The following is a 26,181-nucleotide window of genomic DNA, read 5'->3' as shown; positions in this document are numbered from 1 at the left end:
ATTGGAAAGTCAGACATACAGAGAAAGGAGAAGAGACAGAAAGGAAAATCTTTTGTCTGCTGATTCACTACCCAAGTGGCCGCAACAGCTAGAACTGAGCTGATCCGAAGCCAGGAGCCAGGAGGTTCTTCCGGGTCTCCCACACGGGTGCAGGGTCCCAAAGCTTTGGGCTTTCCTCGACTGCTTTCCCAGGCCACAGGCAGGGAGCTGGGTGGGAAGTGTAGCCACTGGCACACAAACTGGTGCCCATATGGGTTTCTGGCGTGTGCAAGGCAAGGACTTTAGCCACTAGTCTACTGTGCCGGGCCCAAAAAGCCGATACTTAAAAAACAAAATCTCAAATTACGAGTCATGCAGAAGTGAGGCTTTGCAGAGCCGTGTGCTTTGGTGGTGTGGTGCGCTGAGGTCCCTGAGACTTGGTCCCTGTGACTGTCCCTTGGTCCCTTGCTGTCCTGCAGGATGCCACTGTCCTGAGAGTCACGTCCACAAGACAGCATTCAGAGGCAAAAAGGAAAGAAATGTCACCTTGATTAGAAACCCAAATCCCTGTAATACACACAAGTCTGTTTCTGGATTGTGTATTCTGGTCCACTGATCTGGCTATTGTTAGTATGCTACATTCTACCTGCCCCCCCTTTATTTTAAATGAAGGAAAATCACTTTGCATAAAACATAGGAAACTTATATAGAACTTGAACTTTTTCAGAAAGGAGTACTTTCTTATTTGCATGAACATAGTTCATAGTTCATAGTTTCTTATTTGCATGAACGTAGTTTTATAAACTATGTTCCATTTTGTCTTAATAACTGCATGTAATATTCATAATCATTTAAGATATATGCATATTTTTCCTTTGTAAATTTTTAGTTTTTAATGGATTCAATACAACTCAAAGATATATTCTAAGGATATGATAGTCCCTTCCTCCTCCTTCCTCCTTTCTTTTCTTACTTTTTGAAAAAACAGTTTAAATTTATTTTGCAATAAAAAGGCTTTAATGCTTAAATGTCATTGGTGTTTTGGTCAAGCGTGCGTTGAATCTGTAGGATGTTTTAGTAGTAGAGATATTTTTAAGTTTTTTTTTATTATTCTAAAGATTTATTTATTCATATTTGATAGGCAGATTTACAAAGAGAAGAGGATTCAGAGAGAGGTGTTCAATCCACTATTCCCCAGAAGGCCAAAACGGCTGGAGCTGAGCCAATCCAAAGCCAGGAGCTTCTTTTAGATCTCCCACGTGGTTGCAGGGGCCCTAAGTCTTGGACGATCCTCTACTGCTTTCCCAGGCACATCAGCAGGGAGCTGGATCAGAAGTGGAGCAGCAAAGACACAAACTGGCACCCATATGGGATGCCAGCACTTGAGGGTAGAGGATTAGCCTGTTGAGCCACAGAGCCAGCCCCAGGATAGACATTTTAATAATAGTGGTTCTTCCAATGCCTGAGCAAAGAATATCTTTCCTTTTTTATGTCCTTGATTATTTATTTCATCAATTATTGTGGAGTTCTTTAACTTCTTTGGTTAAATTTATCCCTAAATGTTTGGAGTTTTTGCGGCTATTATGAATGTGATTTCTTTCTTGATTTTTCTTTCAGTGAGCTCATCATTATTGTATAAAAGAGTGGGTTTTGTTTGCTAATGACCTGTAACTTCACTGAATTAGTTTATTGATTCTAACAGTGTTTTGGTGGAGTGTTTAGGATTGCCAATGCACATCACATCACCTGAAAATAGGAATAGTTTGACTTCCCTTCTAACAGTCAGTTTCCTTTGTTTCTTTTTCTTAAGTGCCCTTGCTAAGTTTCTTGTTACTGTATTGAGTAAGAAAATGAAAGTGGACATTCTTGGCTTGTTTCACATCTGAGGGGAAATGTGTCCAGCGTTTCCCCTCTCAGTACAACACTGGCTATTGGTTTGTCATATGCAGCCTCATAATTTTGAGAAATGTACCTTCGGTATCTAATTTATGCAAAGGTGTTTGTTTTTTTTCTTTTGTCATGAAAGAGTGTTGAATCGAATGAAATGCTTTTTTCTGCATCTATTCAGATGACCATTTGGTGCTGACCACTTGTTCAACTCAAATGCCCTTATGGGACGTCAACGTTGCAGTTGGCAGCTGAGTCCGCTGTGCCATGGTATTGGCTTTTGTAGGCGTATGCTACCTTGCTTCTTCATGTCTCCTGCGTCCCTATGTTGACTTCTACACATGTGATGTAATCAATCCCTTCCTTTTATGGAGTAGGTTTTATTGGAAGAGAGCTTATGGTTTAGCTGGAATATAAGATATCACTAGGTTTATTGTTTTGGCTTTGATCTGAGTGACATGATTGTCTTAATCTTTTTTTTTTTTTTTTTTTTTTTAGATTTATTTTTTTATTTTTATTACAAAGTCAGATGTACTGAGAGGAGGAGAGATAGAGAGGAAGTGGAGCTGCCGGGATTAGAACCAGCAGCCATATGGGATCAAGGCGAGGACCTTAGCCACTAGGCCAAGCTGCCGAGCCCATGATTGTCTTAATCAATGTCACTTGTGTCTATTGAGTGACCCAGTGATCAAGTGGGCTACATTTTTAGGGATAGAAATGTGGCTTTGTGATGAATATGGGTTCATCAGGGTGTGCATTTGATCCACACAGAGTTCCATGTCAGTGCCTCTGGAGAGTGTGGCAGCCAGGTCCATGTTCTTGGTGCCGAGGGAAAAAAAAGCGACCGTCTCCTTGTTCCATGGGCAATCTTGAGTGATGCTGGGACTTGTGGCCCCAATAGCTATGGTTCTAGAACTGTGTGGTGTGGATGAGCCATCCTGGGATGAGTCCAGCTGGTGCGGTGGCTTAAAGCACCAGCAGCCCTGGTCCTGGGACCAGGGGATGCAGACTGCAACGTGCTCCAGTCCTGTGGGGTGATTACAAGGTCTGCAGGAGATTTTGCTGTAGTGGATTTAAGTCCAGAGGTGGAATGTCCGTTGGTTCTTCCTCCAGATCGATTCCAAAGGGACTGAGAAATTCAGAGCTAATTTTTACAGTCCTGGTGCTGCAGGGTAGAGTGAGGTCGTTATCCAACCTGTTAGGGTGGGAGCAGGGTTTTTTTTTTTTAGTTGCTTTCTGTGTTAGTGGCTGGAAGCTGAGATGAATCCCCTTAGCTCACACAGAGTGAGAGAGCATAGGCCGCCCCCCAGGATCCCTGCAGAACCCCCAGAACCCCGACAGCTGCAGGATGCAGGGCACCTGTGCTTTGCCCCTCAAGTTGCCCTGACTCTGACTCCAACTCTGGCAGGAGGGGAGCGGGGGCCCTGTGCGACTTTTCACTGCTGAGGCCCACTCCACAGAGGTGGCGGGGAGAGCCACAGGGCTTTCCCCAGCAGTTGCTCAGACCTCAGACAGTTCCCTGAGGTCAAACTCAGTAGGTGACAGTGGAATTTCCTCTCCGGGAAAACTCTGAGTGACTGAGCGTGTGACAGTTTCTCTTGTGACGTGGTAAGATGGCGGCTCACAGCTGGAGCAGCTGGCAGCTGCTGTGTCTCGGTTTTCTTTCCTCTTGTGCCACAGAGTCCTCATGTTTTGTCACTTCTCCACTGAAAATGTCTGTTGAGTCAGGCTCTGAAAATATGGTCCTTCCTTCGTTCTTTTTCATATTCCAAAGGCAGCTGAGGTCATTGTGACTGTACCCTATTCAGCCATCCTGCACCTCCCAATACTACAGCAGGGAACAGTTCTGGGTGACACTCTTCCAGTCAGGAACTCCTCCAGGAATGACCACCTTCTGGTTTCTGTCACCGTACTCCCATCTGGCTTAGTTTGAACTTCATGCATATGGAGTCATCGTAACATGTGCTCTTGTTTGATCAGTTTTACTCAACACTGTATCTGTGAGCTTCAATAATGTTATTGTGTACATCGGTAGTTTGATATCTTCTATTTCTCTTATTTAATTCATTGAATCCACAGTTTATTTAATGTTTTTAACTGTGGATAGGATGCTGGCATCACAAATGGTGGCTTAAGCCACTGTGCCACAAGGCTGACTGTCGCAGTTGTGAATTTTAATGAGATCCAGTTCATCAGCCTTTTATAGTTAGTGCTTTTTGTTTCTTAAGATTTTTTTTTAACATATCACAAGGCTATGAAGATATTTTCTTTCAGAAGCTGAAGTTCATACATTTTGCTCTGAGATTTATTCAGAATTAATTTTTGTGTATGCTATCAGTCATTCAAAATGGGTTGTTTCCTTTTTTCCTTAAACCTGTGTATCTTACTGACCCAGCACCATCTGTTAAGAAGGGAACATCTTCTGCCTGCCTTTTCTTGAGTTGTGAGGGACAGGGGCATTGTCTTCAGCTGGGTGACAGTCTAGGCACCAAAATGTCCGCAGTGTAGAACAAGTTGTGGGACCTGGCAGTGATGTTCTGCAGTCGGTGGCTGCTCTTCCGGGACCTTGCGTTTCATGCACATGGAGACTGTGATGGTCAGTGTTCACACAAAATTCTGCTGGAAGTTTGCGGGGCATTTGCATGGACCCCTTAGATCAATTTGGAAAAAACTTGACACCTTCACACTATTGAGTTTTCAAATTCATTAAAAAACTGTATCCTATGAGGTTTTTGTTTTTGTTTTTTTTTTAAACTCTGCTCAGCAGTACTTTGTAATCTTCAGTGGTGAGACAGTGTACCTTTTTGTTTTTCATTAGTTTGTCCTTAAGTGGTTGGTTTTTTTTTTTAAGGTTTATTTTATTTTTATTGCAAAGTCATATATACAGAGAGGAGGAGAGACAGAGAGGAAGATCTTCCGTCCGATGTTTCACTCCCCAAGTGACTGCAATGGCCAGAGCTGCACTCCGCATTCAAAGCCAGGAGCCTAGAGCCTCTTCCAGGTCTCCCTGGTGGATACAGAGTCCCAAGGCTTTGGGCCGTCCTGGACTGTTTTCCCAGGCCACAAGCAGGGAGCTGTATGGGAAACGGGGCTGTTGGGATTAGAACCGCCACCCACATGGGATCCCAGTAGATGCAAGGCAAGGACTTTAACCGCTAGCCTACTGCACCGGGCCCAAGTGGTTGGTTTTTTATGTTGTTGCCAAAGGTATTGCTTTTTTTTTTTTTTTTTTTTTTTTTAGTATTTCATGTTCCTTTTTTTGTTGCTAGTATATAAAAATACTGAACTTGTGTCTGGTAATCTCTGAAGTCACTACTGCTGATCATTTGCATGTTCTTCTGGATTAGCTAATATCTATGATTGTAACTACTGCAAATGATAACCCTTTTATTCTTTTCCAGTCTTAAAAACTCTTTATACCTTTTGGTTTCCTCTTTCATTGGCTCAGATTTCCACTGTATATTGAATGGTCAAAGTGATGCATCCACAAGTAATTCTCTGCTTCAGAAGGAATGTGCTCAGTATTGCAAAATTATGAATTAGCTGTAAATGTGTATTTTTAGATGCTTTTTACCAGATTAGAGAAAGTTCCTCATATTTCTAGTTTGTGGAGAGATTGATGTTAGGAGTAGATAGTGATTTTTGTCTTTTTTTTTTCTGAATCTGTTAAGGTGATTGATTTTGCTTCTTTAATCTGTGAAATGGGATTAATTACAGCAATTGGTTCTTCAATTTTGAACAAGGGTAGCATTCCCCGGATAAACTCTACTGGTTTGTCATGTATATCACTGAACTGAATTTGCTGAAATGTTGTCAAGTGTTTTTGTAGCCACCTGCTGGAGATGTTGGTATATTTGTCTCTTTTGCTAGCAACATCCTTGCCAGGATTTGCAGTCAAAGTTACGCATGCCTCACTGAATAAGCTGGAAATGTTCACTCCTGTTTCCTGAATATCTGTCTAATTTCTTCCTGATTTTTGGAAGAATTCAGCATAAAGCCACCTCTGGAGTTTTTTTTTTTTTTTTCTGTGAGAGAAAGTTGGAATTAGTAAAATGTAGATGCATAGGGAAGGGGTCCCACAGAGCTTCAACCTGCAACTTCAACCCTCCCAGGGAGGGGTACCGTTGAGCTCAGAAGGGCCCGTGGAGATCAGCCCTGGGTCCCTTTGAGAGGATGCTGGCCAGCTGGTGCTGGTGTCTAGGAAAAGAGCCAAAGGATGCTGGTTAACCAGTCAGAAGGACTGCCGACCGGATGCATGTGCCGCTAGGGTAAGGAAGGTTACTCTGGTGCAGTCACAGGAATCTCAAGCAGTTGGAAGAGCCAGGGAGCCAGCCCCTCCTCCACGCCAGCTCTGCAGTGGTCCTCTTACCAGCAGCGCTATTGTCATGCTGTTGGCAGAGTTTCGCCGGAAGCCCAGGCACAGCAGGAATGCAGTTGATAGACCCCCAAAACAGGAGGGAAGAGGAGTTTCAGAAGTAGAATGTAACTGGCACAATTGTACAACAGAACGTTCCCCTAAAATGATTCTTCTGCTGTCTGGCTGGCACAGAGAAACCGCTCACCGCTGTTGAGGCATGATCGTATTTCCTCGCACTTCAGCATTGTTTAGCATCCAGCTTGTTCAGGTCACTGTTATCTAAGTAGATTCTACCTTCAAATCACTAAAAAATGTCCTCCCTTAGTAATAATTTTGAACTTGGGCCTCTGTTTTTTGACTGATGTATTGTAGAACATCTCTAGAATACTGTAGCACTGCATATATTTTCCAGAATAGGTCATGTCCTGTAATAGAATAACTTAAACTCATATTGTGGTTTTTGGTACATTTCAGCTTAAAGCTATCACTCCTACTCCACAGTCCCTGTTTGTCCAGGATTTTTGATCTTCTGTGTGCCTTTTTGTGAAAACTGACCAAATTTTCTTTTGTTTGTTCTGGTTGTTGTTCTGATTGTTTAAAATCATGCATTTCATTTCTGTATTTCTAATGGCTACCTTAAAACTGTGAAGCACATTTTTAGACTAACTCTGGTCTATCAATACATAGATTCAATCCAATCCAAGTCTTTAATAAGAAACAAATTCGACGGGCCAGTGCTATGGCTTAGCAAATTCAGCTTTAGCCTCTGTTGACAGCATCCCACATGGGCACTGATTCATGTCCCAGATGCTTCACCTGTGGTCCAGGTCCCTGCTTATAGCCTGGGAAAGCAGTGGAGAATGGCTCAAGTCTTTGGGACTCTGTACTCAGGTGGGAGACCTGGAAAAAGTTCCTGGCTCCTGGCTTCAGATTGGCTTCTGGCTTCTGGCCACTTGGGGAGTGAACCAGCAGATGGTGAGGAGACAGCAATTAGTAGAAACCAAACCTTTTGCTTGGGTTGTTTTTAATTCTCTTGTCAAGAATTAGTATGTGTAGGTTCACTTCTGGAGTTTCTGTTCTGTTCCATTATCTTCTCTGTTTCTGTACTAATACCACACTGTTTTTGATTACCACTGCCTGTAGTATGTCTTGAGGTCTAGAATTGTGATTCCTCCAGCTTTATTTGTATTCTTCAGGAAGCTGTGACTGTTTGTAGTCTCTTGTGTTTTCAGATGAATTTCTGTATCAGCTGTTCTATTTCTGAGAATGTTTTGGGGATTTTGATTGGAATCACATTGAATCAGTTGATTCTACTGACCCAGGAACATTGTAGATTTCTTCTTTTAATGTCCTCTATTTTTTTTAAGTGTTTTGTAATTTTCTTTATAGAGGTCTTCCACGTTTTTGGTTAGTTTTATTCTAAGGTATTTAAGGTTCATCTCTGCTCTTCTGAAAGGATCTGTATTTACAAGTTCTTTCTCAGCCATGGAGTTATTTGTGAATGTGGTCATCAGTTTATGTTCATTGATTTTCTACTTCGTGACCCTGCCAAGCTCTCCTGTGAGCTCCAGTGACCTCTTTATTGAGTCCTTTGATTCTGTCATGAGTAGAATTGTGTCATCTGCAAACAGAGATAGTTTGACTTCCTCTGTTCCAATTTGAATTCCTTAAATTGCCTGTTCTTGTCTTAAAGCTCTAGCAAGGACTTCCAATACTATATTGCATAGCAGTGGTGAAAATGGATATCCTTATCTAGTTCCAGATCTTAGGGGAAAATTTTCCAATTGTTCCCCATTCAGTATGATGCTGGCATGGGTTTTTCGTATACTGCTTTGCTTGTGTTTTAGAATGTTCCTTCTGTGCCTATCTTGCTTAGGGTTTTTTTTTTTTATCATGAAGTGATGTTGGATTTTATCAGATGCCTTCTCTGCATCTGTTGACATGATCATATGGTTTTTATTCTTCGTTTTGTTGATGTAGTACATTGCATTTATTGGTTTGTGTATGTTAAACCATCCCTGCATGCCAGGGATGAATGTCACATGGCCCAGGTGAATTATCTGTCTGATACATTGTTGGATTTTGTTGTCTGGTATTTTGTTGAGGATTTTTGCATCTATGTTCATCAGGGATATTTGCCTGTTATTTTTCTCTTTTTTAAGATATATTTATTTTTATTACAAAGTCAGATATACAGAGAGGAGGAAAGACAGACAGGAAGATCTTCCGTCTGATGATTCACTCCCCAAGTGACCACAATGGCCGGTACTGCGCTGATCCAAAGCTGGGAACCAGGAACCTCTTCTGGGTCTCCCACACAGGTGCAGGGTCCCAGAGCTTTGATCAGTCCTCGTCTGCTTTCCCAGGCCACAAGCAGGGAGCTGGATGGGAAGTGAAGCCACTGGGACTAGAACCAGCGCCCATATGGGATCTTGGTGTGTTCAAGGCAAGGACTTTAGGTGCCGGGCCCTGTTATTATTTTTTTTTCTTTTTTGTTATGTCTCTATTGGCTTTAGTATTAAGGTGATGTTGGCTTCATAGAAAGAGTTCAAAAGGATTGCCTCCCTTCCTAATGTTTTGAATAGCTTGTGGAGGATTGGGATAAATTCTTGAAATGTTTGGTAGAATTCAGCAGTGAGACCATCTGGTCCTGTGCTTTTCTTTGTTGGGAGGGATTTAGTTACTGATTTAGTCTCTGTTTTGGATATAGATTTACTTAGATTTTTAATTACCTCATGATTCAATTGTAGTAAATTCTGTGTGTCCAGAAGTCTTATCCATTTCTTCTAGGTCATTCAATCTGTTGGCATATAGTTGCTTTAATAGTTCCTGATTATTCCATGTATATCTGAGGTTTCCCTTGTTTTATTTCCTTTTTTTTCTTTGTCTCTGATTCTATTTATTTGCATCTTCTCTCTCCTTTTTTTGATTAGTTGGGCTAGTGGGAAATCTTTTGTTGATTTCCTCAAAGAACGAGCTCTTTGAGTCACTGATCTTACATATTATTCTTTTGGTCTCTATTTGTTTATTTTCTCCCTTATTTTGTTTCTGTCTGTTTTCTGTTAATCTTGGGATTATTTTGCTGTTTTTTTTTTCTAGCTCCTTCAGATGTATCATTAGCCCATTTACCTGGTGCCTTTCTAGTTTTTTGATGTAGACATTAATTGAAATAAACTTTCCTCTTAACACTGCCTTGACTGCTCTACCAGTTTTCATATGTTGTGTTGATGCCTTCATGTCAAGCGATTTTTAATTTCCTCTTTGATTTCACTATTCATTTAGCAGCATGTTGTTCAGTCTCCAAGTAGTTGCATATCTTCTGGGGTATTTTGACCTGTTGGTCTCCAGGTTCACTCCATGATGTTTCAAAAAGATGCATGCTGTGGGGTCCGGTGCAGTAGCCTAGTGGCTGAAGTCCTTACCTTGCATGCGTGAGGGTGCCAATTTGTGTCCTGGCAGCCCCGTTTCCTATACAGCTCCCTGCTTGTGGCCTGGGAAAACATTCCTGGATGTCCCAAAGCCTTGGGACCCTGCTTCTTCTGGCTCCTGGCTTTGGCTCAGCTCAGCTCTGGCCCATTGCAACCACTTGCAGAGTGAATCATCAGACAGAAGATCTTCCTCTCTGTCTCTCCTTCTCTCTGTATATCTGACTTTCCAATAAAAATGAATGAATCTGCACAGTGTGATATTAATTTTTTAAAACTTGCTGAGGCTTGTTGTGTGCCTATAATGTGATTAATCCTGGAAATGTTCCAATGTACTGATAACAAAGTATGTTCTGTGTCTGCAGTAAGAAAGATTCTATAAATATCAAGTTCATTTTTTTCTGTCATCTGAGTGAGCTCTGCTTCCTTGCTGAGTTTCTGTCTCATCCGTCTGTCATTTGAAGTTAGTGGTGTGTTAAGGTTCCCCATTATTATTGTATTAGAGTCTATTTCTGCCTTTAAATTCATTCCTGCCCTGGCATTTGGTGCGTATGTATTTATTATGGCGATTTCTTCTTCCTGAATCATGTGGTATCTGCCTTCATCTCTTAATGCTTTTCACATCAAAGTCTGCATTATCTGACTTTGGATTGGCTACAAGCTCACCCTGGAAGTCTCAGCTGGCTTCTCTTCCCAGTGAGCCTTGGAGCCGAGGACCAGTGAGGGCCCCTTCCTCGCTGTGCACTATGGGTGGCCGACCCGACCCTGGCCTCTGAAGAGTCAGTCAATGCTCTCTCTACTCAACCTTCATTCTGTTTCTCTGTTTCAGAAGTTGTGTTCTCATCCTACCCTGGATTTTCCACCTCAGAGGTAGGAACTACCTATTTTATATTTGTGTTCTTAACATAGGACCTTAATTTTTAGCATCAAAACAAATAAGGTAATGGAGCCAGGAAGCTGCATTTCTTTTTTTAAAATATTTATTGATTGATTTATTTGTTTTATTGCAAAGTCAGATATACAGAGGAGGAGAGACAGACAGGAAGATCTTCCATCTGATGATTCACTCCCCAAGTGACCACAACGGCCGGTGCTGCGCTGATCCAAAGCTGGGAACCAGGAACTTTTTCCAGGTCTCCCACACGGGTGCAGGGTCCCAAGGCTTTGGGCCGTCCTCAACTGCTTTCCCAGGCCACAAACAGGGAGCTGGATGGGAAGTGGAGCTGCCGGGATTAGAACCAGCGTCCATATGGGAGCCTGGGGCGTTAAAGGCAAGGACTTTAGCCTCTAGGCCATGCCACCGGGCCCCAGGAAGCTGCATTTCTATAGAGCACACTGAGAAAGCCATCCACTGAGGCCTTCAAACCTTCATGGAAAAGTGGAACTAAAATATATGCTTATTTTGAAGCATGAAGATTATTGAAATATATGCATGTTTTTTCATAATGTATATGTTTCATGAGCCTTTATTTATTATTTTTTAGTTTTACTGGAAAGGCAGAGAGATGGAAAGAAATATTCATCTGTTTCACTCCCTACATGCCTACAATAGCCAGGACTGGGGCAAATTAGAGCCAGTAGTCTAAACTCAGCCCAGCCTCCCACATGGGTGGCAAGGACCCAAGTACTTGAGCCATCATCTGATGCCTTCCACAGTGCATGTTAGTGGGACAGTGGACCAGAAACAGAGGAGCTAGGGCTTGAGCCAGGTTCTCTGACGTGGGATGCAGCTACCCCGTGACATCTTGACTGTGATGCCAAATGTCTTCTTCTCCGTGAACTTTTTGAAGATCTCCTGTATTTATCAAATACCTACCTATGCCAGGCTCCGTGCTTGGCCTGGAGATACGCTCGTGGACCAGACTGTGGCCCTGGCTCCTCAGCCCACAGCCCTGCTTTCATTGTTGTCAGGAGCTGTTTAGCCTGGTGTAATCATGGTGGCCACCCCAAGTGATAACACTGGCATTAAGGCAGAGCTGCCGTCCTAGTGCAGCCCAGCAGTTCAACAGGAGTCCATGCTGTGCTGGAAATGGCCTGCCAGGTACACAATCCCCAGGATCTAGTGCTTGTGTTACAGGCTTAGACACTGTTTTTGGTCAGCTGAGAAGATGGTTTCTTCTCCCAGGGCAGATGTATAGCAACCAAAGTGATAGAGGCTGTGCTTGTGAAATAAATATAGACTTCTTCATCTGCAGTAAGTAGTACAACTATATACTAAGAGAGGAAGCTGAGCATACTGCCTCCCCTACAGAAATAGTGTGGGACAGGTTCTATCTGCTGCAGAACAAGGCACTGTGATAATTTCTGACTTGGAACGAGAACACAGATAGTTTCTCACAAGCACATGAGCTGACTAGGTGGTTCTACTGGTTCCACCAGGGCTCACCTGTGCAGCTGCATTCAGCCAGCAGGTTAGCTGGAATCTGGACTCAGTAGGAAGTTGGCCTGGTCTAACAATTCTATATTGTCTTTTCAACCTATTGTGTTTGTAACACAGTGGCACCAGTGTTTCAAGAAAGCCAGGGATTCTAAAATTGAAGCAGTGCTGAGTAGCAGAGACAGTCCCAGCACTCGGGAAATCCCAAGGGCTTTAGAAGCTGGGACCAGAAACCCAGGCCAAAGGCCAGATAAATTCTTCATTACACCACAGTCCCTCTGGTTTCAAGGGGTAAAGATATGAAGGGCTAAAGATAATCAGTAGGATTGCCCAGTGCTCAGAGTCCACCTGTCTGGCGCCTGAGTATATAGAGTATGAGTTGGATAACTGAGACTTTTAGTTAATTCCACACACCCCCCCCACACACACACCCCACCCTCGCTGAAATTCTGTTGCATCAGTGTCTAAGACGGAGCCTTCTCTGCTCCCACGACACACGCAGTCAGTCCTACCCCTAGTCAGGACATACCTGAACCTGCCTCGCAGGCTTTCCCTCTGCTGCCATGCAGTCTGACTTGCTGCCTTCCACTCCTGCAGTCTTGCTCCAAGCAGGGAATTGTGGCGTGGAGGTGGCTGCTGCCACATTGCGCTCTGGCCCCTCAATGCTGATGTACGGATCACCCAGAAAGGGCAGTCACAGAGGTTTCCCACACAATCCCTGGTTTTTGTTTCATTTCCACCTGTGACTGACCTGTCCCATTTGTGTGGCTTTTAACTCATTGACCCAGGAGGCTGCAAAATATTTGACTCAAGGTAGGTGCCCTACAAATGGTCATTGAATAAACACCATGACATTTAAATGATGTACTCAAGATCATGCAGTGATGACTGGAACATGGCACCGTGTCTAGTTTGCTCTAACCTAGTCACTGGTCCCTCCCAATTGAAGCCACCAGTAAGTGAACTGATCTATGCAGGTTTAACACACCAGTTTGTTTTTTGCTTGATTGAACGTGTTGGTCCTAATGTAACCTGGGTTATGCATGGGCCACATACAAGCCTGGCTGAGTCGTTCAGGACGTAGCTGTTGTTTCATTGCTGAATGAAGACCTTCCACTGTAGGAATAAGGCTGGGGCCTCAGGCAAGGTACTCAAGGCTCTAGACACTCTTGCTGTCCCTCTCTCCAGAGAACTCCCCTTAACCACCTGTTGGAGACAAGTCAGTCCAACTGTGAGAAGGACTGATGGAGGACAAGCTGCTTCAGCCTGAGGGTTGGAGGTGGGACAAAAATACCTCTGCTCTCTGCCCCCTGCTCTTATTCTGTGGCCTCAACATGAAACTAGATGTGGGTGCTAGAGAATTAGCTCACTGTATGACCTCAAACATGGAGGCAGAATTCTGAGTCCTTGGTGATTTCTACCCTGATGACCCCAGATGTTCCTTGGGGCAAAGTGTCTCTAGAAAGGTCGTTCTTTCCACCACGTTCCAAGGGAAGGATCCTTTGGCGCTTGACAGCTCTAGCTGCTTTATCATCAAGGCCCTCTGACTTTGACTTTTTTCTTTTCCCCTTCTAAGACAACCAAGGTCTACTCACTTCCTCCCATATTTGAGATCCTTCCTGTGAAGTCTCTGAAGGCCAGGAACCAGACGCTGGCCCCACCCTTCCCGGAGCTGAGGTACCTTAGCCTGGCCTACAACAAGGTGACTCTCTGCCTCTCTGCTAATTTCCTCTGGGTCACCCGTGGTGGGTGGGGTGGGTGTGAGCTGTTCTGGCCTGAGGGTCAGTCCTCCAATTCCTTGCATTATGGGTATTCAGGTTCAGGAATTCTTAAGGTGAGGAAAGTGGAGGGAATGCCAGCCAAGGCAGGCGTCCATCCATCCATCCAGTTAGAAATACTTCACCTGCCAGCCTGTGAAGTAGACATGTTACACCACTGAGAAAGGAGAAACTTGGCCGCTGCCCTCTGAGTTTCTCATCTGTGGGGAAGATGAACACGGGACAGTCGGGATGCCAGCATGCCTGCTATCAAGAACAGACTCACCATGTTACAACAAGGGGATATAATGTGAATGATAGGGCCCAAGGACCCTATCTAGTGGACTGCTTTCCCAGTCCACTAGAAGGGGACTGGATTGGAAACAGAGCAACCTAGATTTTTCAAGTGGTAGCTCAAAGGCCCCCTCGGTACCTGGCGGTAGATGATGACTGGGATGTGGTGGTGAGAGAAGTGCGGGATGTGCAGGAGGCTGTACATGGGCCCAACCTGGAAGTGGCACTTACCACTTCCACACAGTAACCACATCTAGAGCCCAGGGAACAGAAGCAGGAGACATGGCCTAGCCTTTGTACACAAGGTGCAGGAAATAGCTTGTGCTAACACGGAAGTGTCTGCCACCCCCTGGCTCTCCTCCCCCTGCCTTCACTGATTGCTTCCTTCCCTCCTTCAGGTCTCTGACCAGGGCAGACCACCTGGCATTTGTCATGCTTACCACAGTTGTCAGCCTACTCTCCTTTCTTGTTTCTCTCCAGTGCTTGTTTCCCACTGGAAACTGCTGAGGACAGGGATCCTAGCTGTTTGGCTCTTTCCTCAGCAGTGCTTGGCACAGGGTGGTAAGAGAAGGAATAATCCAGGTTGTGCAGGGGAGAGGCAGTGTTCCCTAGAGAACCCAGGGAAGCCAAACTGAGGTGCCCTCCCCATGCCAGACCCTGGGCCTCAGCACCAGACCCAACACTTATTAGTGTATCCAGGGTCTGATAAGCTGCGGAACCCTTACTAATCCATCTCGCCCCAGGGTCGTCCCCATGTAATCCGGCCACTCTGTTCATCAAGGGTTCTATTGTGGGTGAAACAGCATGGAGTCTCTATTTGTGCTGGCTTCCCCTGGCCTTATGTGCCCTGTTCCTCCCCTTAGGACAGAAACCATTGGAGGTGCAGGTGACAGACTGATGGAAAAAGGGGATGTGTCATTCTGAAGTCAAACCTGCCAGACTCTGAGACAACTGCTCTGTGTGTTTCTCTCACTTTTCCTGGGTACTTGACATAGGCCACATATCCAGTATGGGGAAGGGAGAGAAAGGCTCAGCTCAAACATGAACTCTGGTTCTGGTGGAAGATTGGCCAGAAGGGGCAAGGCCACTGGATGGAAACAGGTGCCGTTGCAGGGATGAGGCACAGTGGCAGCTGCTGCCCGGGCCCTGCCCTGGGTCCTGGCAAGTCGGTGGCTCTGCACTGTGTGGCCTGGACACAGCCTGGAGCAGTGAGGGTGTTGTGGACCTGACAGTGTTCCCTGCATTTGTTATAGATTGCCAAGGAGGATGCTGTGCTGCCAGTAGCTCTCTTCCCGTCTCTCTGCGAACTTGTCTTTCATAACAACCCTCTGGTAGCCCACACACGAGGTATGCTGCTCACCAACCTGCCTCCCCTGTACAGCACCCCAGGAACAGCATGGCCACATTCAGCACCCCACCCCCAAACCCAGTCATCAGGGCCAGGCCCTGCTGCACTCGGCCTTTGTGCTAGGGTATAGGGCTGAGCAGTACCAGTGTCCGCTCAATTCCTCCCCACTTCCCACCAGCCCCTACTTACCTACCTGCCCATCCAGGAGGCAGGCAGCATTGTCCTGCGTGGCTTGGGGAGGCCCACTGTCTACCCCAGATGGCATAGCAGGAGAACTGGCAATTAAATGCCCATGAATCTGGCTTGTGCTTATGCCAAGCTGCACCTTTGTGGAACAGACCCATGTGAACTCATTTCCCACTAACTGTGTGCGTGGCTTGGTGGGGCGGGGGCAGCAGTGCTGGCTGGGCCTGGTGTGTGTAGCGGGGAGGCATGGAGCTCACTGTCCAAGGTGCAGAATTATGCCAAAGACCTGGGCCCAGTAGGGATGCTCAAGGAGTTCTGATCCCTGCCCCCACACGCTCTTTGGTATCTTGGATAAATTTCTTGACCAATCACATGGGGATCATGTGGTGTCTACCTCCCTGGGTTGGCAGGAGAATGAAGTGACATTAGTGTGTGAACACCAGAGGGCAGGGCTGCTACACAGGAAGTCCCCACACACCCACGTGGGCTGACAGTCATCTTATTCTCTCCATCATGACATCAGGAGTCCCTCCACTGCTCAAAAGCTTTCTTCAGGACCGACTGGGGATCCACTTGATTCGAAAGCAGCCAGTAAAAGTTAAGCATCATATGTTGATGCCCCGGAAGGAGTCGTGGAAGGTAAATCTCCCCAGCCTGGGCTGCTGTGATGCCTACACGATGATGGAGCAGCTCTCGGTCTCAAGGCCTGCAGTCTCTCCAGGTTCAGTGTTGCCATTTTGCTTTGCTCTGCTAAATACATATAGGACCAGGAGGTGCACAGTGAGTCAGACCTAACAGGTTAGAGCAGTTTGGCCCTTGGAGGTGACTCTGAGCCCCCCATGAAACAGAGATGTGAAGGCCTGGAGATTGGGGAGGAATCAGCTTTGCAGTTGGAAGATCCAGAGGTGAGCCTGGGCTTGCTGCTTTTCCATGGCTGCTGGGGAGACTAGGGCTCAGAGAGGTGCTGACAGCTGGTCGGGAAGCCCAGGAGGCCACCTCTCCCTCCCAACACCAAGGTCCTGATGAGAAGAGTTAGAGAAGATAAACCCAGAACCACCAGCTAAACAAGCACATCAGCGCTCTGAAGCCAGTCTGGCACCCCAGCTAGACTGCAGAATGTGCTGAAGGTCTAAAGCTGCCCGGAGATGCCTGCCTATCCCCTGTGTGCTTAGGGCCGCAGCTGAGTGCACCACCAAGCTCCCAGCCTTCTGCTTGCTCTGGGACCGGATAGAGGCCATGGGCCCTGCACCCATACCCACAGATGGACACAACAGGGAGCAAGGGCTTGCAACCTATAACCTATAACCAAGTGCCTCGCAAATGGAAGGGAATGGCCTACCCTTGAGGCAGGGAACCCAGCCCCCAGCAAGGTGGACCAGGCACCATCAGCTCTCACCACTCAGAACCTTGAAAAAGGGCTGGAAGAGTGGGGCAGGGAAGGGGTAAAGCAAAAACACCCCCTGCAACACTCCTCCATCCCCAGACTGGGAGGGAGGGGCAAATGGTGGCACTTGGTGGACCTCTGTGACGTGGTCCCAAGCCTGGGACTGTCCGGCTTCGTGCCTGAGCACTTAGGTCATGCATGTCAGAGCAAGTGTCTTCCTAAAAAGAAACTTGTTTCATGAAACAGCCTCCGCACTGCTAGCATGGTAGGGGACACTGCTGCATGTCGCTTCCCTGGGAGAGCACGGGATGTCCTATGTTGACCTCACCATACGACCTCAGTTTGTAAAGGCATGGCAATGAGTGGACCAAATCCCCTGGACAAAGGACAAGTGTCACTCAGCATGAACCATGAGAGGAGGCAAGACAAAGCCCCACTGGGCTCAAGGGCCCGGCAGCCACAGCGAAGGAGGAAGGCGTGAAGGTAGCAGGCATGTGGTAACCAAAGCAACCATGCAGGTCCCCAGGACTCTGGTGCTGCCACCTTCCAGAAAAGGCAGGTCCATCTGCCACGCCCACCCGGAGCCTCCAGGGCACTGTGTTAACCCTGATCTGAATAGTGAGTCTACCAAGAGCCACCCAATCACTGTGTGATCTCAGTCATCTTGCCTCTCTAAGCCCATTTCCTCTTGCAGTTTCAAAGTGTATACCTGCGAAGATGTCTTCTCTCCCCACGCCCTGAAGGCCTGCCGAATGCACTGACCCCAGCCCAGGCTCGTGAGGCCCAGGAGGAGAGACTCCCAGCCAAGCAGCGAGTCCAGCCTAGCCCTTCTCCCCTCACAGGTGAAAACCCAAGTCCCAAAGGTGCCGAAGCAGCCTCTGTTGCCGCGGCACCCATGTGCGAGGGCCCTCAAGTCCTCCTGGAGCAACCTGCTGGAGCCGGAAGCCAACCTGGCCGAGGAGCTGCCTCCAACCCGCAGTGCTGCCTTGGAGCCAGAGGTGCCCCTTGAGGGCCTGGACAGCCTCTCCCTGTCCCACCGGTCCTTTGTGCCACTGCCTCCCATCTGCTCTGACTCCACCCTGCACAGCGAAGACACTGTGTCCCACCACAGCGATGCAGCTGGCCTTCTCAGTCCAGAACACCTGTCAGATGAGGACACCAAGAGCACAGCTTCCATCTTCTTAACCCAGGTACCTGTACCCCACTGCCCTGCCCCCCCTGTGTCCCCAGCAGCCACAGAGCTCTGTGTCTTTCTTGGCTGCAGCCTGCTGGGGACAGCTGGAAGCACAGGATACTGAAGCCAGAAAGCAGCACCCAAGGCTGCTGGCGGGGACACCCACTGGGTTGTGTCACAGTCATATGTCACAGACAGCATCCAGAGTGCAGCTGGGCGTGGTTCAAGCCAGCATGTCAGGAGGGTCTGCTGCTGCCTCTGCCCTAAGCCTGCATCAGCTGGTGCTGCCCATGGAGCCTGGCATGCAAGTGTGGCAGGGAAGATGGGCAGGAATGATGTGTGTGATCAGTATTTGAGACCAAGAGAAATGCGGGACAGGCAACCTGGAGGATGGAAGATGCTGCAATCTCCCCCCTCCCTGCCACTCCCAGCCAGGGGAATATGGAGCTGGCCTTGACAGGATGGGTAGGAGTTAGCAACGAGAAGACCTGAGCATTATGGGGGCATTCTGGACAGAGCGGTGCGTGAGATAGTGCAAAGAAGGACGTTGCAGAGGCACGTGGGGGAGCCGTGGTGTTCATCCTCAGTGTGCTGCGGTGTGGTGTTTAGACAAAAGCGAATGAATCCACGCTACAGCAACCCCCAGTGTAAACAGTCCGCACCAAAGGGGGACATTTTGTTTCATGTGGAAAGTCACTGAAGCTGTCGTATAGAATTTCCTTCAGGCCAAGTGTATGAGGTGTGTGTGAAACATCAACAAACTTTGTGTTTAGGCTTGGATCTCATCCCTTAGATATCTCATTAACTGTTATACGACTATTCCCAATTCCTAAACATTCTGAAATACTTCCAGTCTCAGGATACTAACCTGTGTAAGTCCAGATGTGTTGGCAGAGTGCCCTGGCACATCCCATCAGCTTTCCTCTGCCTCCAGGAGCTGCCCACTGCCAGAGCTACACATCTATATCTGACTTTCCATCTATCTTGTACATAAGAGACAAATGTAACCAGTAACAGTATCCTTATGAGCTGACTCTGAACCTTTTTTAGAGCAACATGGAAGAAAAATATTTTTTAAATAAATGGAGAACTACTGATGTGGTGTAGCAGGCTAACTTAGCAGATCTGTATTAGAGTGTCACTTTGAACTCTGGTGCTCCACTTCCAATCCAGCTTCCTGCTAATGCACCTGGAAAAGCAGTGGATGATGGCCCAAGTACTTTGGGCACCTGCCACCAAAGTGGGAGACCAAAATAGAGTTCCTGGTTCTTGCTTTTGGCCTGAATCAGCTCTTGCCATCCAGCCATTAGAGGATAGATCTCTCTGCCTTAAAAATAATAAACCTTTCAAGGGGGGAAAAAAAAAAGAAAAACCTGAACATTTGGCCTCACAGTTAAGATGCTCACATCCTCCACCGAGTGCCTGGGTTCCGTGCCCAGCTCTGGTCCTTGACTGTGGCTTCCTGCTAGTGCAGACCCAGCCTGGGAGACAGCAGTGATGGCTCAAGTCATACAGAAACCTGGATTGAGTTCCCAGTTCCCAGCTTTAGCTTCTACCCTACCCCAGCTGTCACGGGCCTTTGGGAAGTAAAAGCCCCAAATCAGTGAATGGCAGAACTCTTTTTTATCTTTTTCTGCTCATCAAGAAAAAAAAATTTTTTTAAGATTTATTTTATTGCAAAGTCAGATATACACAGAGGAGGAGAGACAGAGAGGAAGATCTTCCGTCCGATGATTCACTCCCCAAGTGAGCCGCAACGGGCCAGTGCGCGCCGATCCGAAGCCGGGAACCTGGAACCTCTTCCAGGTCTCCCACGCGGGTATGGGGTCCCAAAGCTTTGGGCCGTCCTCGCCTGCTTTCCCAGGCCACAGGCAGGGAGCTGGATGGGAAGTGGAGCTGCTGGGATTAGAACCAGAGCCCATATGGGATCCCGGGGCGTTGAAGGTGAGGACTTTAGCCGCTAGGCCACGCCGCCGGGCCCAAGGAAAAAAAATTTTAAACTGAGTTAGATGAAAGGAACATACAGACAGGAAGGAAAGGCCATTCTGAGCTTCCTGGAAGCCAAAGCAGTGCGTCGAGTTATGACTCAACACAGTGTAAGAACAAACCTGGAGTGCTTGTTGACTTTTCCCCCTGCTTCATCACCTTGTCCCCTCCAGTGTAGGGCAGGACAGAAGTGGTGTGAACAGGGTGGCCTTATCTTATTCCTTCCATCTTTGAGGACATGGCAAGGTTAGCCATGGAGCCTCAGTAGATGCCCTTTTGACAGGCTGATGAGGTTTCTTTTGCTTGCACTCATGCTGGTGGCCGGCAATCATGACAGGATGTTGGATTTCCTTAATGCTTTCTCTGTGACCAATCAACCCTGCGTTTACCTGGGACAAATTCTACCTGGCCACAGTCTTGAACCCTCTTACCATGGTGCCAAATCCAATTTGCTATTGTCTTCGAATTTACATTCAGAAGCAATGATGACCTATCATCTTCCTGTTAAATCTTTTCTAGTTGGCTTCCAAGAGTAGTGTGGTATCCCTTATCTCTAATTCTATAGGAGATGTGAAAGATTGGTGTTGATTCCTCTCAAAATGTTGGGCAGAATTCACATCCTCTGGCCTTTGCTTTGCATTGATTTGTGGGAAGTTTTAGAATTACTATTCAGTCTTTTTCCTTAGCAGACTTTTGCTTCTTCCTGAATTGGCTATTTTAATAAGGGTGTGACTGTATGCCCAGAAAACAGAAAACATAGCTATCCCTTTATTTATCTACTTATTTTGAAAAGCAGAGTTACAGAGAGAAGGACAGCAAGATCCTCCATCCACTGATTTCCTCCTCAGATGGCAGCATCAGCCGAGCTCAGCTGATATGGAGCTAGGAGTTTCATCTGGATCTCCCAAGTGGATAGAGGGGCCCAAGGACGTGGGCCATCTTCTGCTGTTTTTTTTTTTTTTTTTTTCCAGGCCATAAGCAGAGAGCTGGATAAGAAGTGGAGCAGCCAGGACATGAACAGGTGCCACTGAAATGGTAGCACCTGCAGATGAAGGATTATCCTGTTAAGTCATTGTGCCAGCCCCAGCTGTCCTGCTTCTTATAAAATGCTAAGGGCCTGCTGGAAGCCTCCAATGATTTGCCATCAGAGTGAAAACAAAGAGAACACAACAGGCCAGGCCAGGTTCTGTAGCACGGTGAGCTAAGCTATAGCTAACAGTGCTAGCATCCCACATTGGAGGGCTAGCCCGAGTCCCAGCTGTCCTTCGCTTCAGATGCAGCTTCCCATTAATGCTTGTAGGAAGGCAGCAGATGATGACACAAGTGCTTAGGCTCTTGCTACCCAGGTGGGGGACCTGGACAGAGGCCAAGGCACCTGGCTGAGGCCTGGAGGGTCTTGGCTGTTAGTGCCACTTGGGGAATGAACCAGGTGGTTCACTCCGTGTCTCTCTCCCGCCGTCTCTGCCACTCAGAAACATGCATGCTGTTTTTTTTCTTTCAAAGTGTGTATCTGGACCCTGCTCACCTATTTGCACTGCACTCTTGCCATACTGATAACTTTATGCTGCAGAAGCTCCCGGCTCTCCTCATTGCTGCACCTTCTCACTTGCTGCCCCAGGCCTGTAGCACTCCTCCCATCCCTGCCATCGCCAGGAAAGCATTCCTGGCTCTTGAGACTTAGGCTAGGGGCCTGGCACAGTGACTCAATCTTCCCCTTGCAAGTTCTGGGATTCCATGTGGGCATCAGTTTGTGTCCCGGCTACTCCACTTCCCATCCAGTTCTTTGCCTGTGGCCTTGGAAAGCACAGGAGCATGGTCCAAAGTTCCTGATTCTTGGCTTTGGATCAGCTCAGCTCTGGCTGTTGCAGCCATGTGGGGGGTGAACTGCTGAATGGAAGAGGGTTTTCTCTGTCTTTACTTCCTTCTGTGAATCTGCCTTTTCAATAAAAATATATCTTAAAAAAAAAAAAAGAAAAAGAAAACTTAGGCTAGAGTACTCCCTCCTTCCCTCCATCCAGGGAGCTGGGCTGGGCCTTCTTCTTCCTTGCTCCGAACTGTCAGGGATTTTCAATTTCCCAAGGTGTTGGGCTCACATCCCCTCTGACTTCTCCCTGGTGGGGGCTTGGCCTCTGAGAGGGCCCAGCTGGAAGACCGCTGAGGCATTCCTAGGCTCAGTGTGTGGGCATCTCTTTCTCGGCACAGGTGAGCGAGCTGCCTTCTCCTGGCACCCCTAGGGATGACTCTGAAGTGAAGAAGGAAGAGCAAAGCAGACAAGCCATGGTGCCCAAGGAAGCGAAGAAGCCCCGGAGGAAGCTCTCAGCTGTCTCTGTGCCCAGCAAGTACCGTGGCTACGAGGAGCTACTGACAGCCATGCCAGACCCGACCTTTGCAGAGCCCAAGGGTGAGGGCATGGCCGTGCTCCAGGACCAGGGGCCATCACCACCAGGCCTGGGCCGCTGCCTAGACTTCCCAGAGCAGCCGCAGAGCCATCCTCTGCCTCCTGGGGTGGCCTGGCTGAAAGCCTGAAGCTTTGGGGTGCAATGCTGGCTTAGAGTCCAGTTGGCATGAGCCTCCTGACTGTTAGAAATGGCTCCTCTCAGGAGCAGGGTGAGGAGCACCCAGAGGCCAGGGCCCTGAGCTCCCTGGGACTACTCAAGCCCCAGGCTGAGCGTCCAAAGCCTTCCTCAGTTGGCTTGAGGCACATGTGGTACCCCTCTCTGAACTCTCATTTCAGACCCATGCACTTCTAAAGGACCTGGCCCTCTGCTGGGCGCCTGACCCCTACAGTGGAGTCCCGAGGTTAATGGGGCCATGTGGTCCCTGGATGGACAATGGCACTGTGGGCACAGGGCCAGCTCAGAGGGCAACTTGGAGAGGCTTTTCATTCTAGAACAGTGTCCTCCACCTTCTCCCCCCAGGAATCCAGAAGAATGTGCAGGCCCTGCAGCACATGCTGAGGCACCCACTCATCTATCGCTCCTCCAAGCCCAAGCTGGACAGTCTGCAGAAGTTCTACGTCCCCAGGGAGAAGCGTGTGAGCTGCCTGTGGCTGTGCCACCCACAGCCACCCAGGGCTCCCCAGGGCTGTGTGAGGAAGGGAGGCCCTGAGAAACTGCACACAAACCCGGGGTGACCCCTGCTCCCCTCTTACCTATCAGGCCCACAGAGTCCCGATCCCACCCCCAAGGAAGACTCGAGCCCAGCTGCTGGATGACCTCCTCATTCGCATGCGAGACCCCCGAAACATCACCGAGGCTCCGCTAGGTAGGTATGGGCCCTCGCAGCGTCCACTCCAGTCTGGAAGAGGCTGAGCCCTCAAAGCCCTTCCACTGGGCCTGGGCTAGGAGAGCATCAGTGGGGCATGGCTGGGTTGCCCCTGGATGCCCTCCTCCCGTGCACCTGTTTCCCGGCAGCCTTGGCCTGTGTCCCCGCAGGTGCGGTGCTGCGCCGGCGGACGGAGCAGCGGCTGGTGAACCAGAAGCAGTACCTGGAGGCCAAGCGGCTACTCAAGGAGTTCCGGGCACGCTACCGGCAGCTGGTGCGTGGCTCCCTGCGGACGGTGTTTGGGACCCAACCACCAGCCCTGGCCCACCCAGCTCTGAGAGAGGGCCAGCACAACTTGGGCCGCTTTCTTGATTTCATGGATGAATTCTGCCAAGAGCCCACAGCCGGTGACTTGAAACGCTAGGGCTGCATGAAGGGCCCCGCGCAATGACCCTCCATTCCCTGTGGGAACAGTGCCCTCGCCAGCTCCTTGCGGCTGGCTGGTGGGATAGCGGGGCTAGCCGCTCAGCCTGGAGCCAGTCCACCTCTCTCCTCAGGCGGGGCAGGACTGTGTACCTGGTCCAGCAGCAATAAAGAGTGGGCACAAAGAGCAGCAGAGTGTGCGGGCCTTCTTCCTTGGACCCCAGGCCAGAGCCACAGCAGCGTTTCCAGTGGGAACGCTGTGGGACTGCCCCACAGAGCAGGAACAGAACCCTGGGAGATAGGTCAGAGAAGCATCGAACCCACGGCAGAGACAAGATAACTGGCCTGCCCACAGCCATGTCCAGGAGAGGGAAAGGACAAGGACTGGGGAGGTAGGGGCTCGGACAACTTTCACCATTGTACAGGGGAGAGGGAAAGCCTGTGCCCAGGCCATCTAAGGGAGTGCTAGCGGGGCAGTGTCTGTGTGGAGTCTTCTGAGACAGGAGAAGTCTGGCCTGCAAACACACTAAGCTGTGGCTGGGAAACAAACCCTGGGTTGAGCTCAGTCACCTGAGACTCACAGTGGCCAAAGCCCTTCTGGCCCATGCCCCAGGCAGGGCCACCCAGTCTAGGTGCCCAGCAGGCAGCAGCTGCCACAGACAAGCATGTGCGGAAGGCCACGTGGGCTGGATGAGTGTTGTGTCTTTGGGGATGAGTGCAGGGTGTGAGGCTCAGCTCCTGGGGATAACCAATCCAGCCCTGGGCAACAGCAGGCCTGCAGTTATGGGGTCCAGGAAGCAGTGGCCCCAGGATTAAGTTCCTCAGCAAGGTACAATCTCAGTCTCAATCAGGTTTGCCTACTACCCTGCTATACAGTCTCATACAAGTAGCCTGGTAAATAGTGACGCCCAGCCATGATCATGCCAACACATAGCTTCACCATCATATAGGTCACATGAAGCTACAAAGGTACATTTTGCCCAGACTTCCCAAGGGCAGTGGCCCGGGTCACAGGTGGTTCATTTCCCTACAGCCCCCAGAGGCTCAGTCAGCTTCGATTTGCTGAGGTCCCAAAGCCCCTTTCTGAGGTGATTAGGATGGATAATCCACTCCAACCACTCACATTGTAAACCTCACCTGCTTCCAGTTCTGGAGAAAACTCCATCAAACTACACGCTCTCAGGCCTGCAAGGCCCACAGGAACAGCCCTCCCAATCTTGGGCAGGCCACGTCTGTCTGCTGTACCTGGCCACCCAGCCTCTGCCTGACACCTGGGGCTGGGGCATCTTTCCTTCCTGGACTTCCCACTAGAGTGACCCCACTTGCCCACCTTGTAGACCCTCCCCTTTGCCAAGACAAAGCACAGATGCGCCCATACCACGGATGGAGTGAGCAGGAACACAGGGACCATGTGGGTGAATGGAGTACTTCACCAAAAAACACACTGCCTCCTCAGTTTCTCACTCTGTGAGACCCTTCTGGTCCTAGCCTCCTTGCTCGGCTTCTTGCCCTTCGTTCTTTCCCCTGGGAAAAATCCACGTCAGCAACCCTCCCCGTGACCTACCTCTCAACCAAGCAACAGGAGGAAGAAGGAAACCCCGCTCAGGCTTTAGTTGCAGGGAAAGCAAGAAGAGTTAAGGCCTTCATTCCTCTAACCACACATTCCTAACCATGCAGATTAGAGACCCGTACCCTCCTACCACAGGCCCTCTGGGGAGGAATATCTGAAGGCTCACTTACTGTGAAGCAGGGGACAGCGGCATCCTGGGCACTGCGGCGGGCAAGGGGACAAGTCAGCCAGCACACCCAGCACTTGTGATGTTTATGCAACAAGGAACTGTTCCTCTGCACCTGAAACTTCAAACTGGTACTGCTATGCAGTTGTTTAAAATGAAAGCATTCACTTGGGGAAAAATATTGAAAATATATTTTATCTATTAAAATGTTTTTTTAAACACCAAAACAAAATCAGTTCCAACTGAAAAAAGTATTCTTTCAAATTACTGGAGAGGTACAGCAAGGTGGCAAGTGGAAAAATAAGCATCTTTTCTACTAGCCTTTCCATGATAGTCACTATGGTTGTTGAAAAGGTAATACAAGAAATGGTAACCGGCGGCTTTTCTCTGAGGGCATTTAGTAAGGCCACCCTCCCCCACTCTGCAGGCCAGGGCCTGCCCTTCTGATTCTGCACATACCCGTGCCTTCAGTAGCCCTGGGAGGCCACGTGCTGGTAGGGCCTGGAACTGAAGTGGTATGGACACACAGTGAGGAGGTTGATGCATGCTTTTTAAACATACATCTGTGCACACACTTGCATGCACACACACACACACACACACA

At 48.4% G+C, this 26,181-nt stretch overlaps 1 protein-coding gene across 3 annotated transcripts in view; it reads left to right on the top strand.

The window, feature by feature from the left end:
- Nucleotides 1-23,853, top strand: part of XRRA1 (X-ray radiation resistance associated 1) — a 59,387-nt gene extending 35,534 nt beyond the window's left edge. For all 3 annotated transcript variants that reach the window (XM_058663581.1, XM_058663579.1, XM_058663578.1), the window contains exons 12-20: nt 10,478-10,518; nt 13,602-13,727; nt 15,330-15,423; nt 16,134-16,249; nt 17,837-18,184; nt 22,357-22,555; nt 23,073-23,188; nt 23,313-23,418; nt 23,589-23,853. In XM_058663581.1, the coding sequence (XP_058519564.1) occupies nt 10,478-10,518; nt 13,602-13,727; nt 15,330-15,423; nt 16,134-16,249; nt 17,837-18,184; nt 22,357-22,555; nt 23,073-23,188; nt 23,313-23,418; nt 23,589-23,842 (1,400 nt within the window). In that variant the 3' untranslated portion in view covers nt 23,843-23,853. The remainder of the gene's footprint in view (nt 1-10,477; nt 10,519-13,601; nt 13,728-15,329; nt 15,424-16,133; nt 16,250-17,836; nt 18,185-22,356; nt 22,556-23,072; nt 23,189-23,312; nt 23,419-23,588) is intronic.
- Nucleotides 23,854-26,181: the final 2,328 nt, after the last annotated feature.

This window comes from Ochotona princeps, chromosome 4 (genome assembly GCF_030435755.1).
Source record: "Ochotona princeps isolate mOchPri1 chromosome 4, mOchPri1.hap1, whole genome shotgun sequence".
Lineage (NCBI taxonomy): Eukaryota > Metazoa > Chordata > Mammalia > Lagomorpha > Ochotonidae > Ochotona > Ochotona princeps.
The sequence above is the reverse complement of the archived record's forward strand: the minus strand, read 5'-3'. Positions and strand labels throughout refer to the sequence as shown.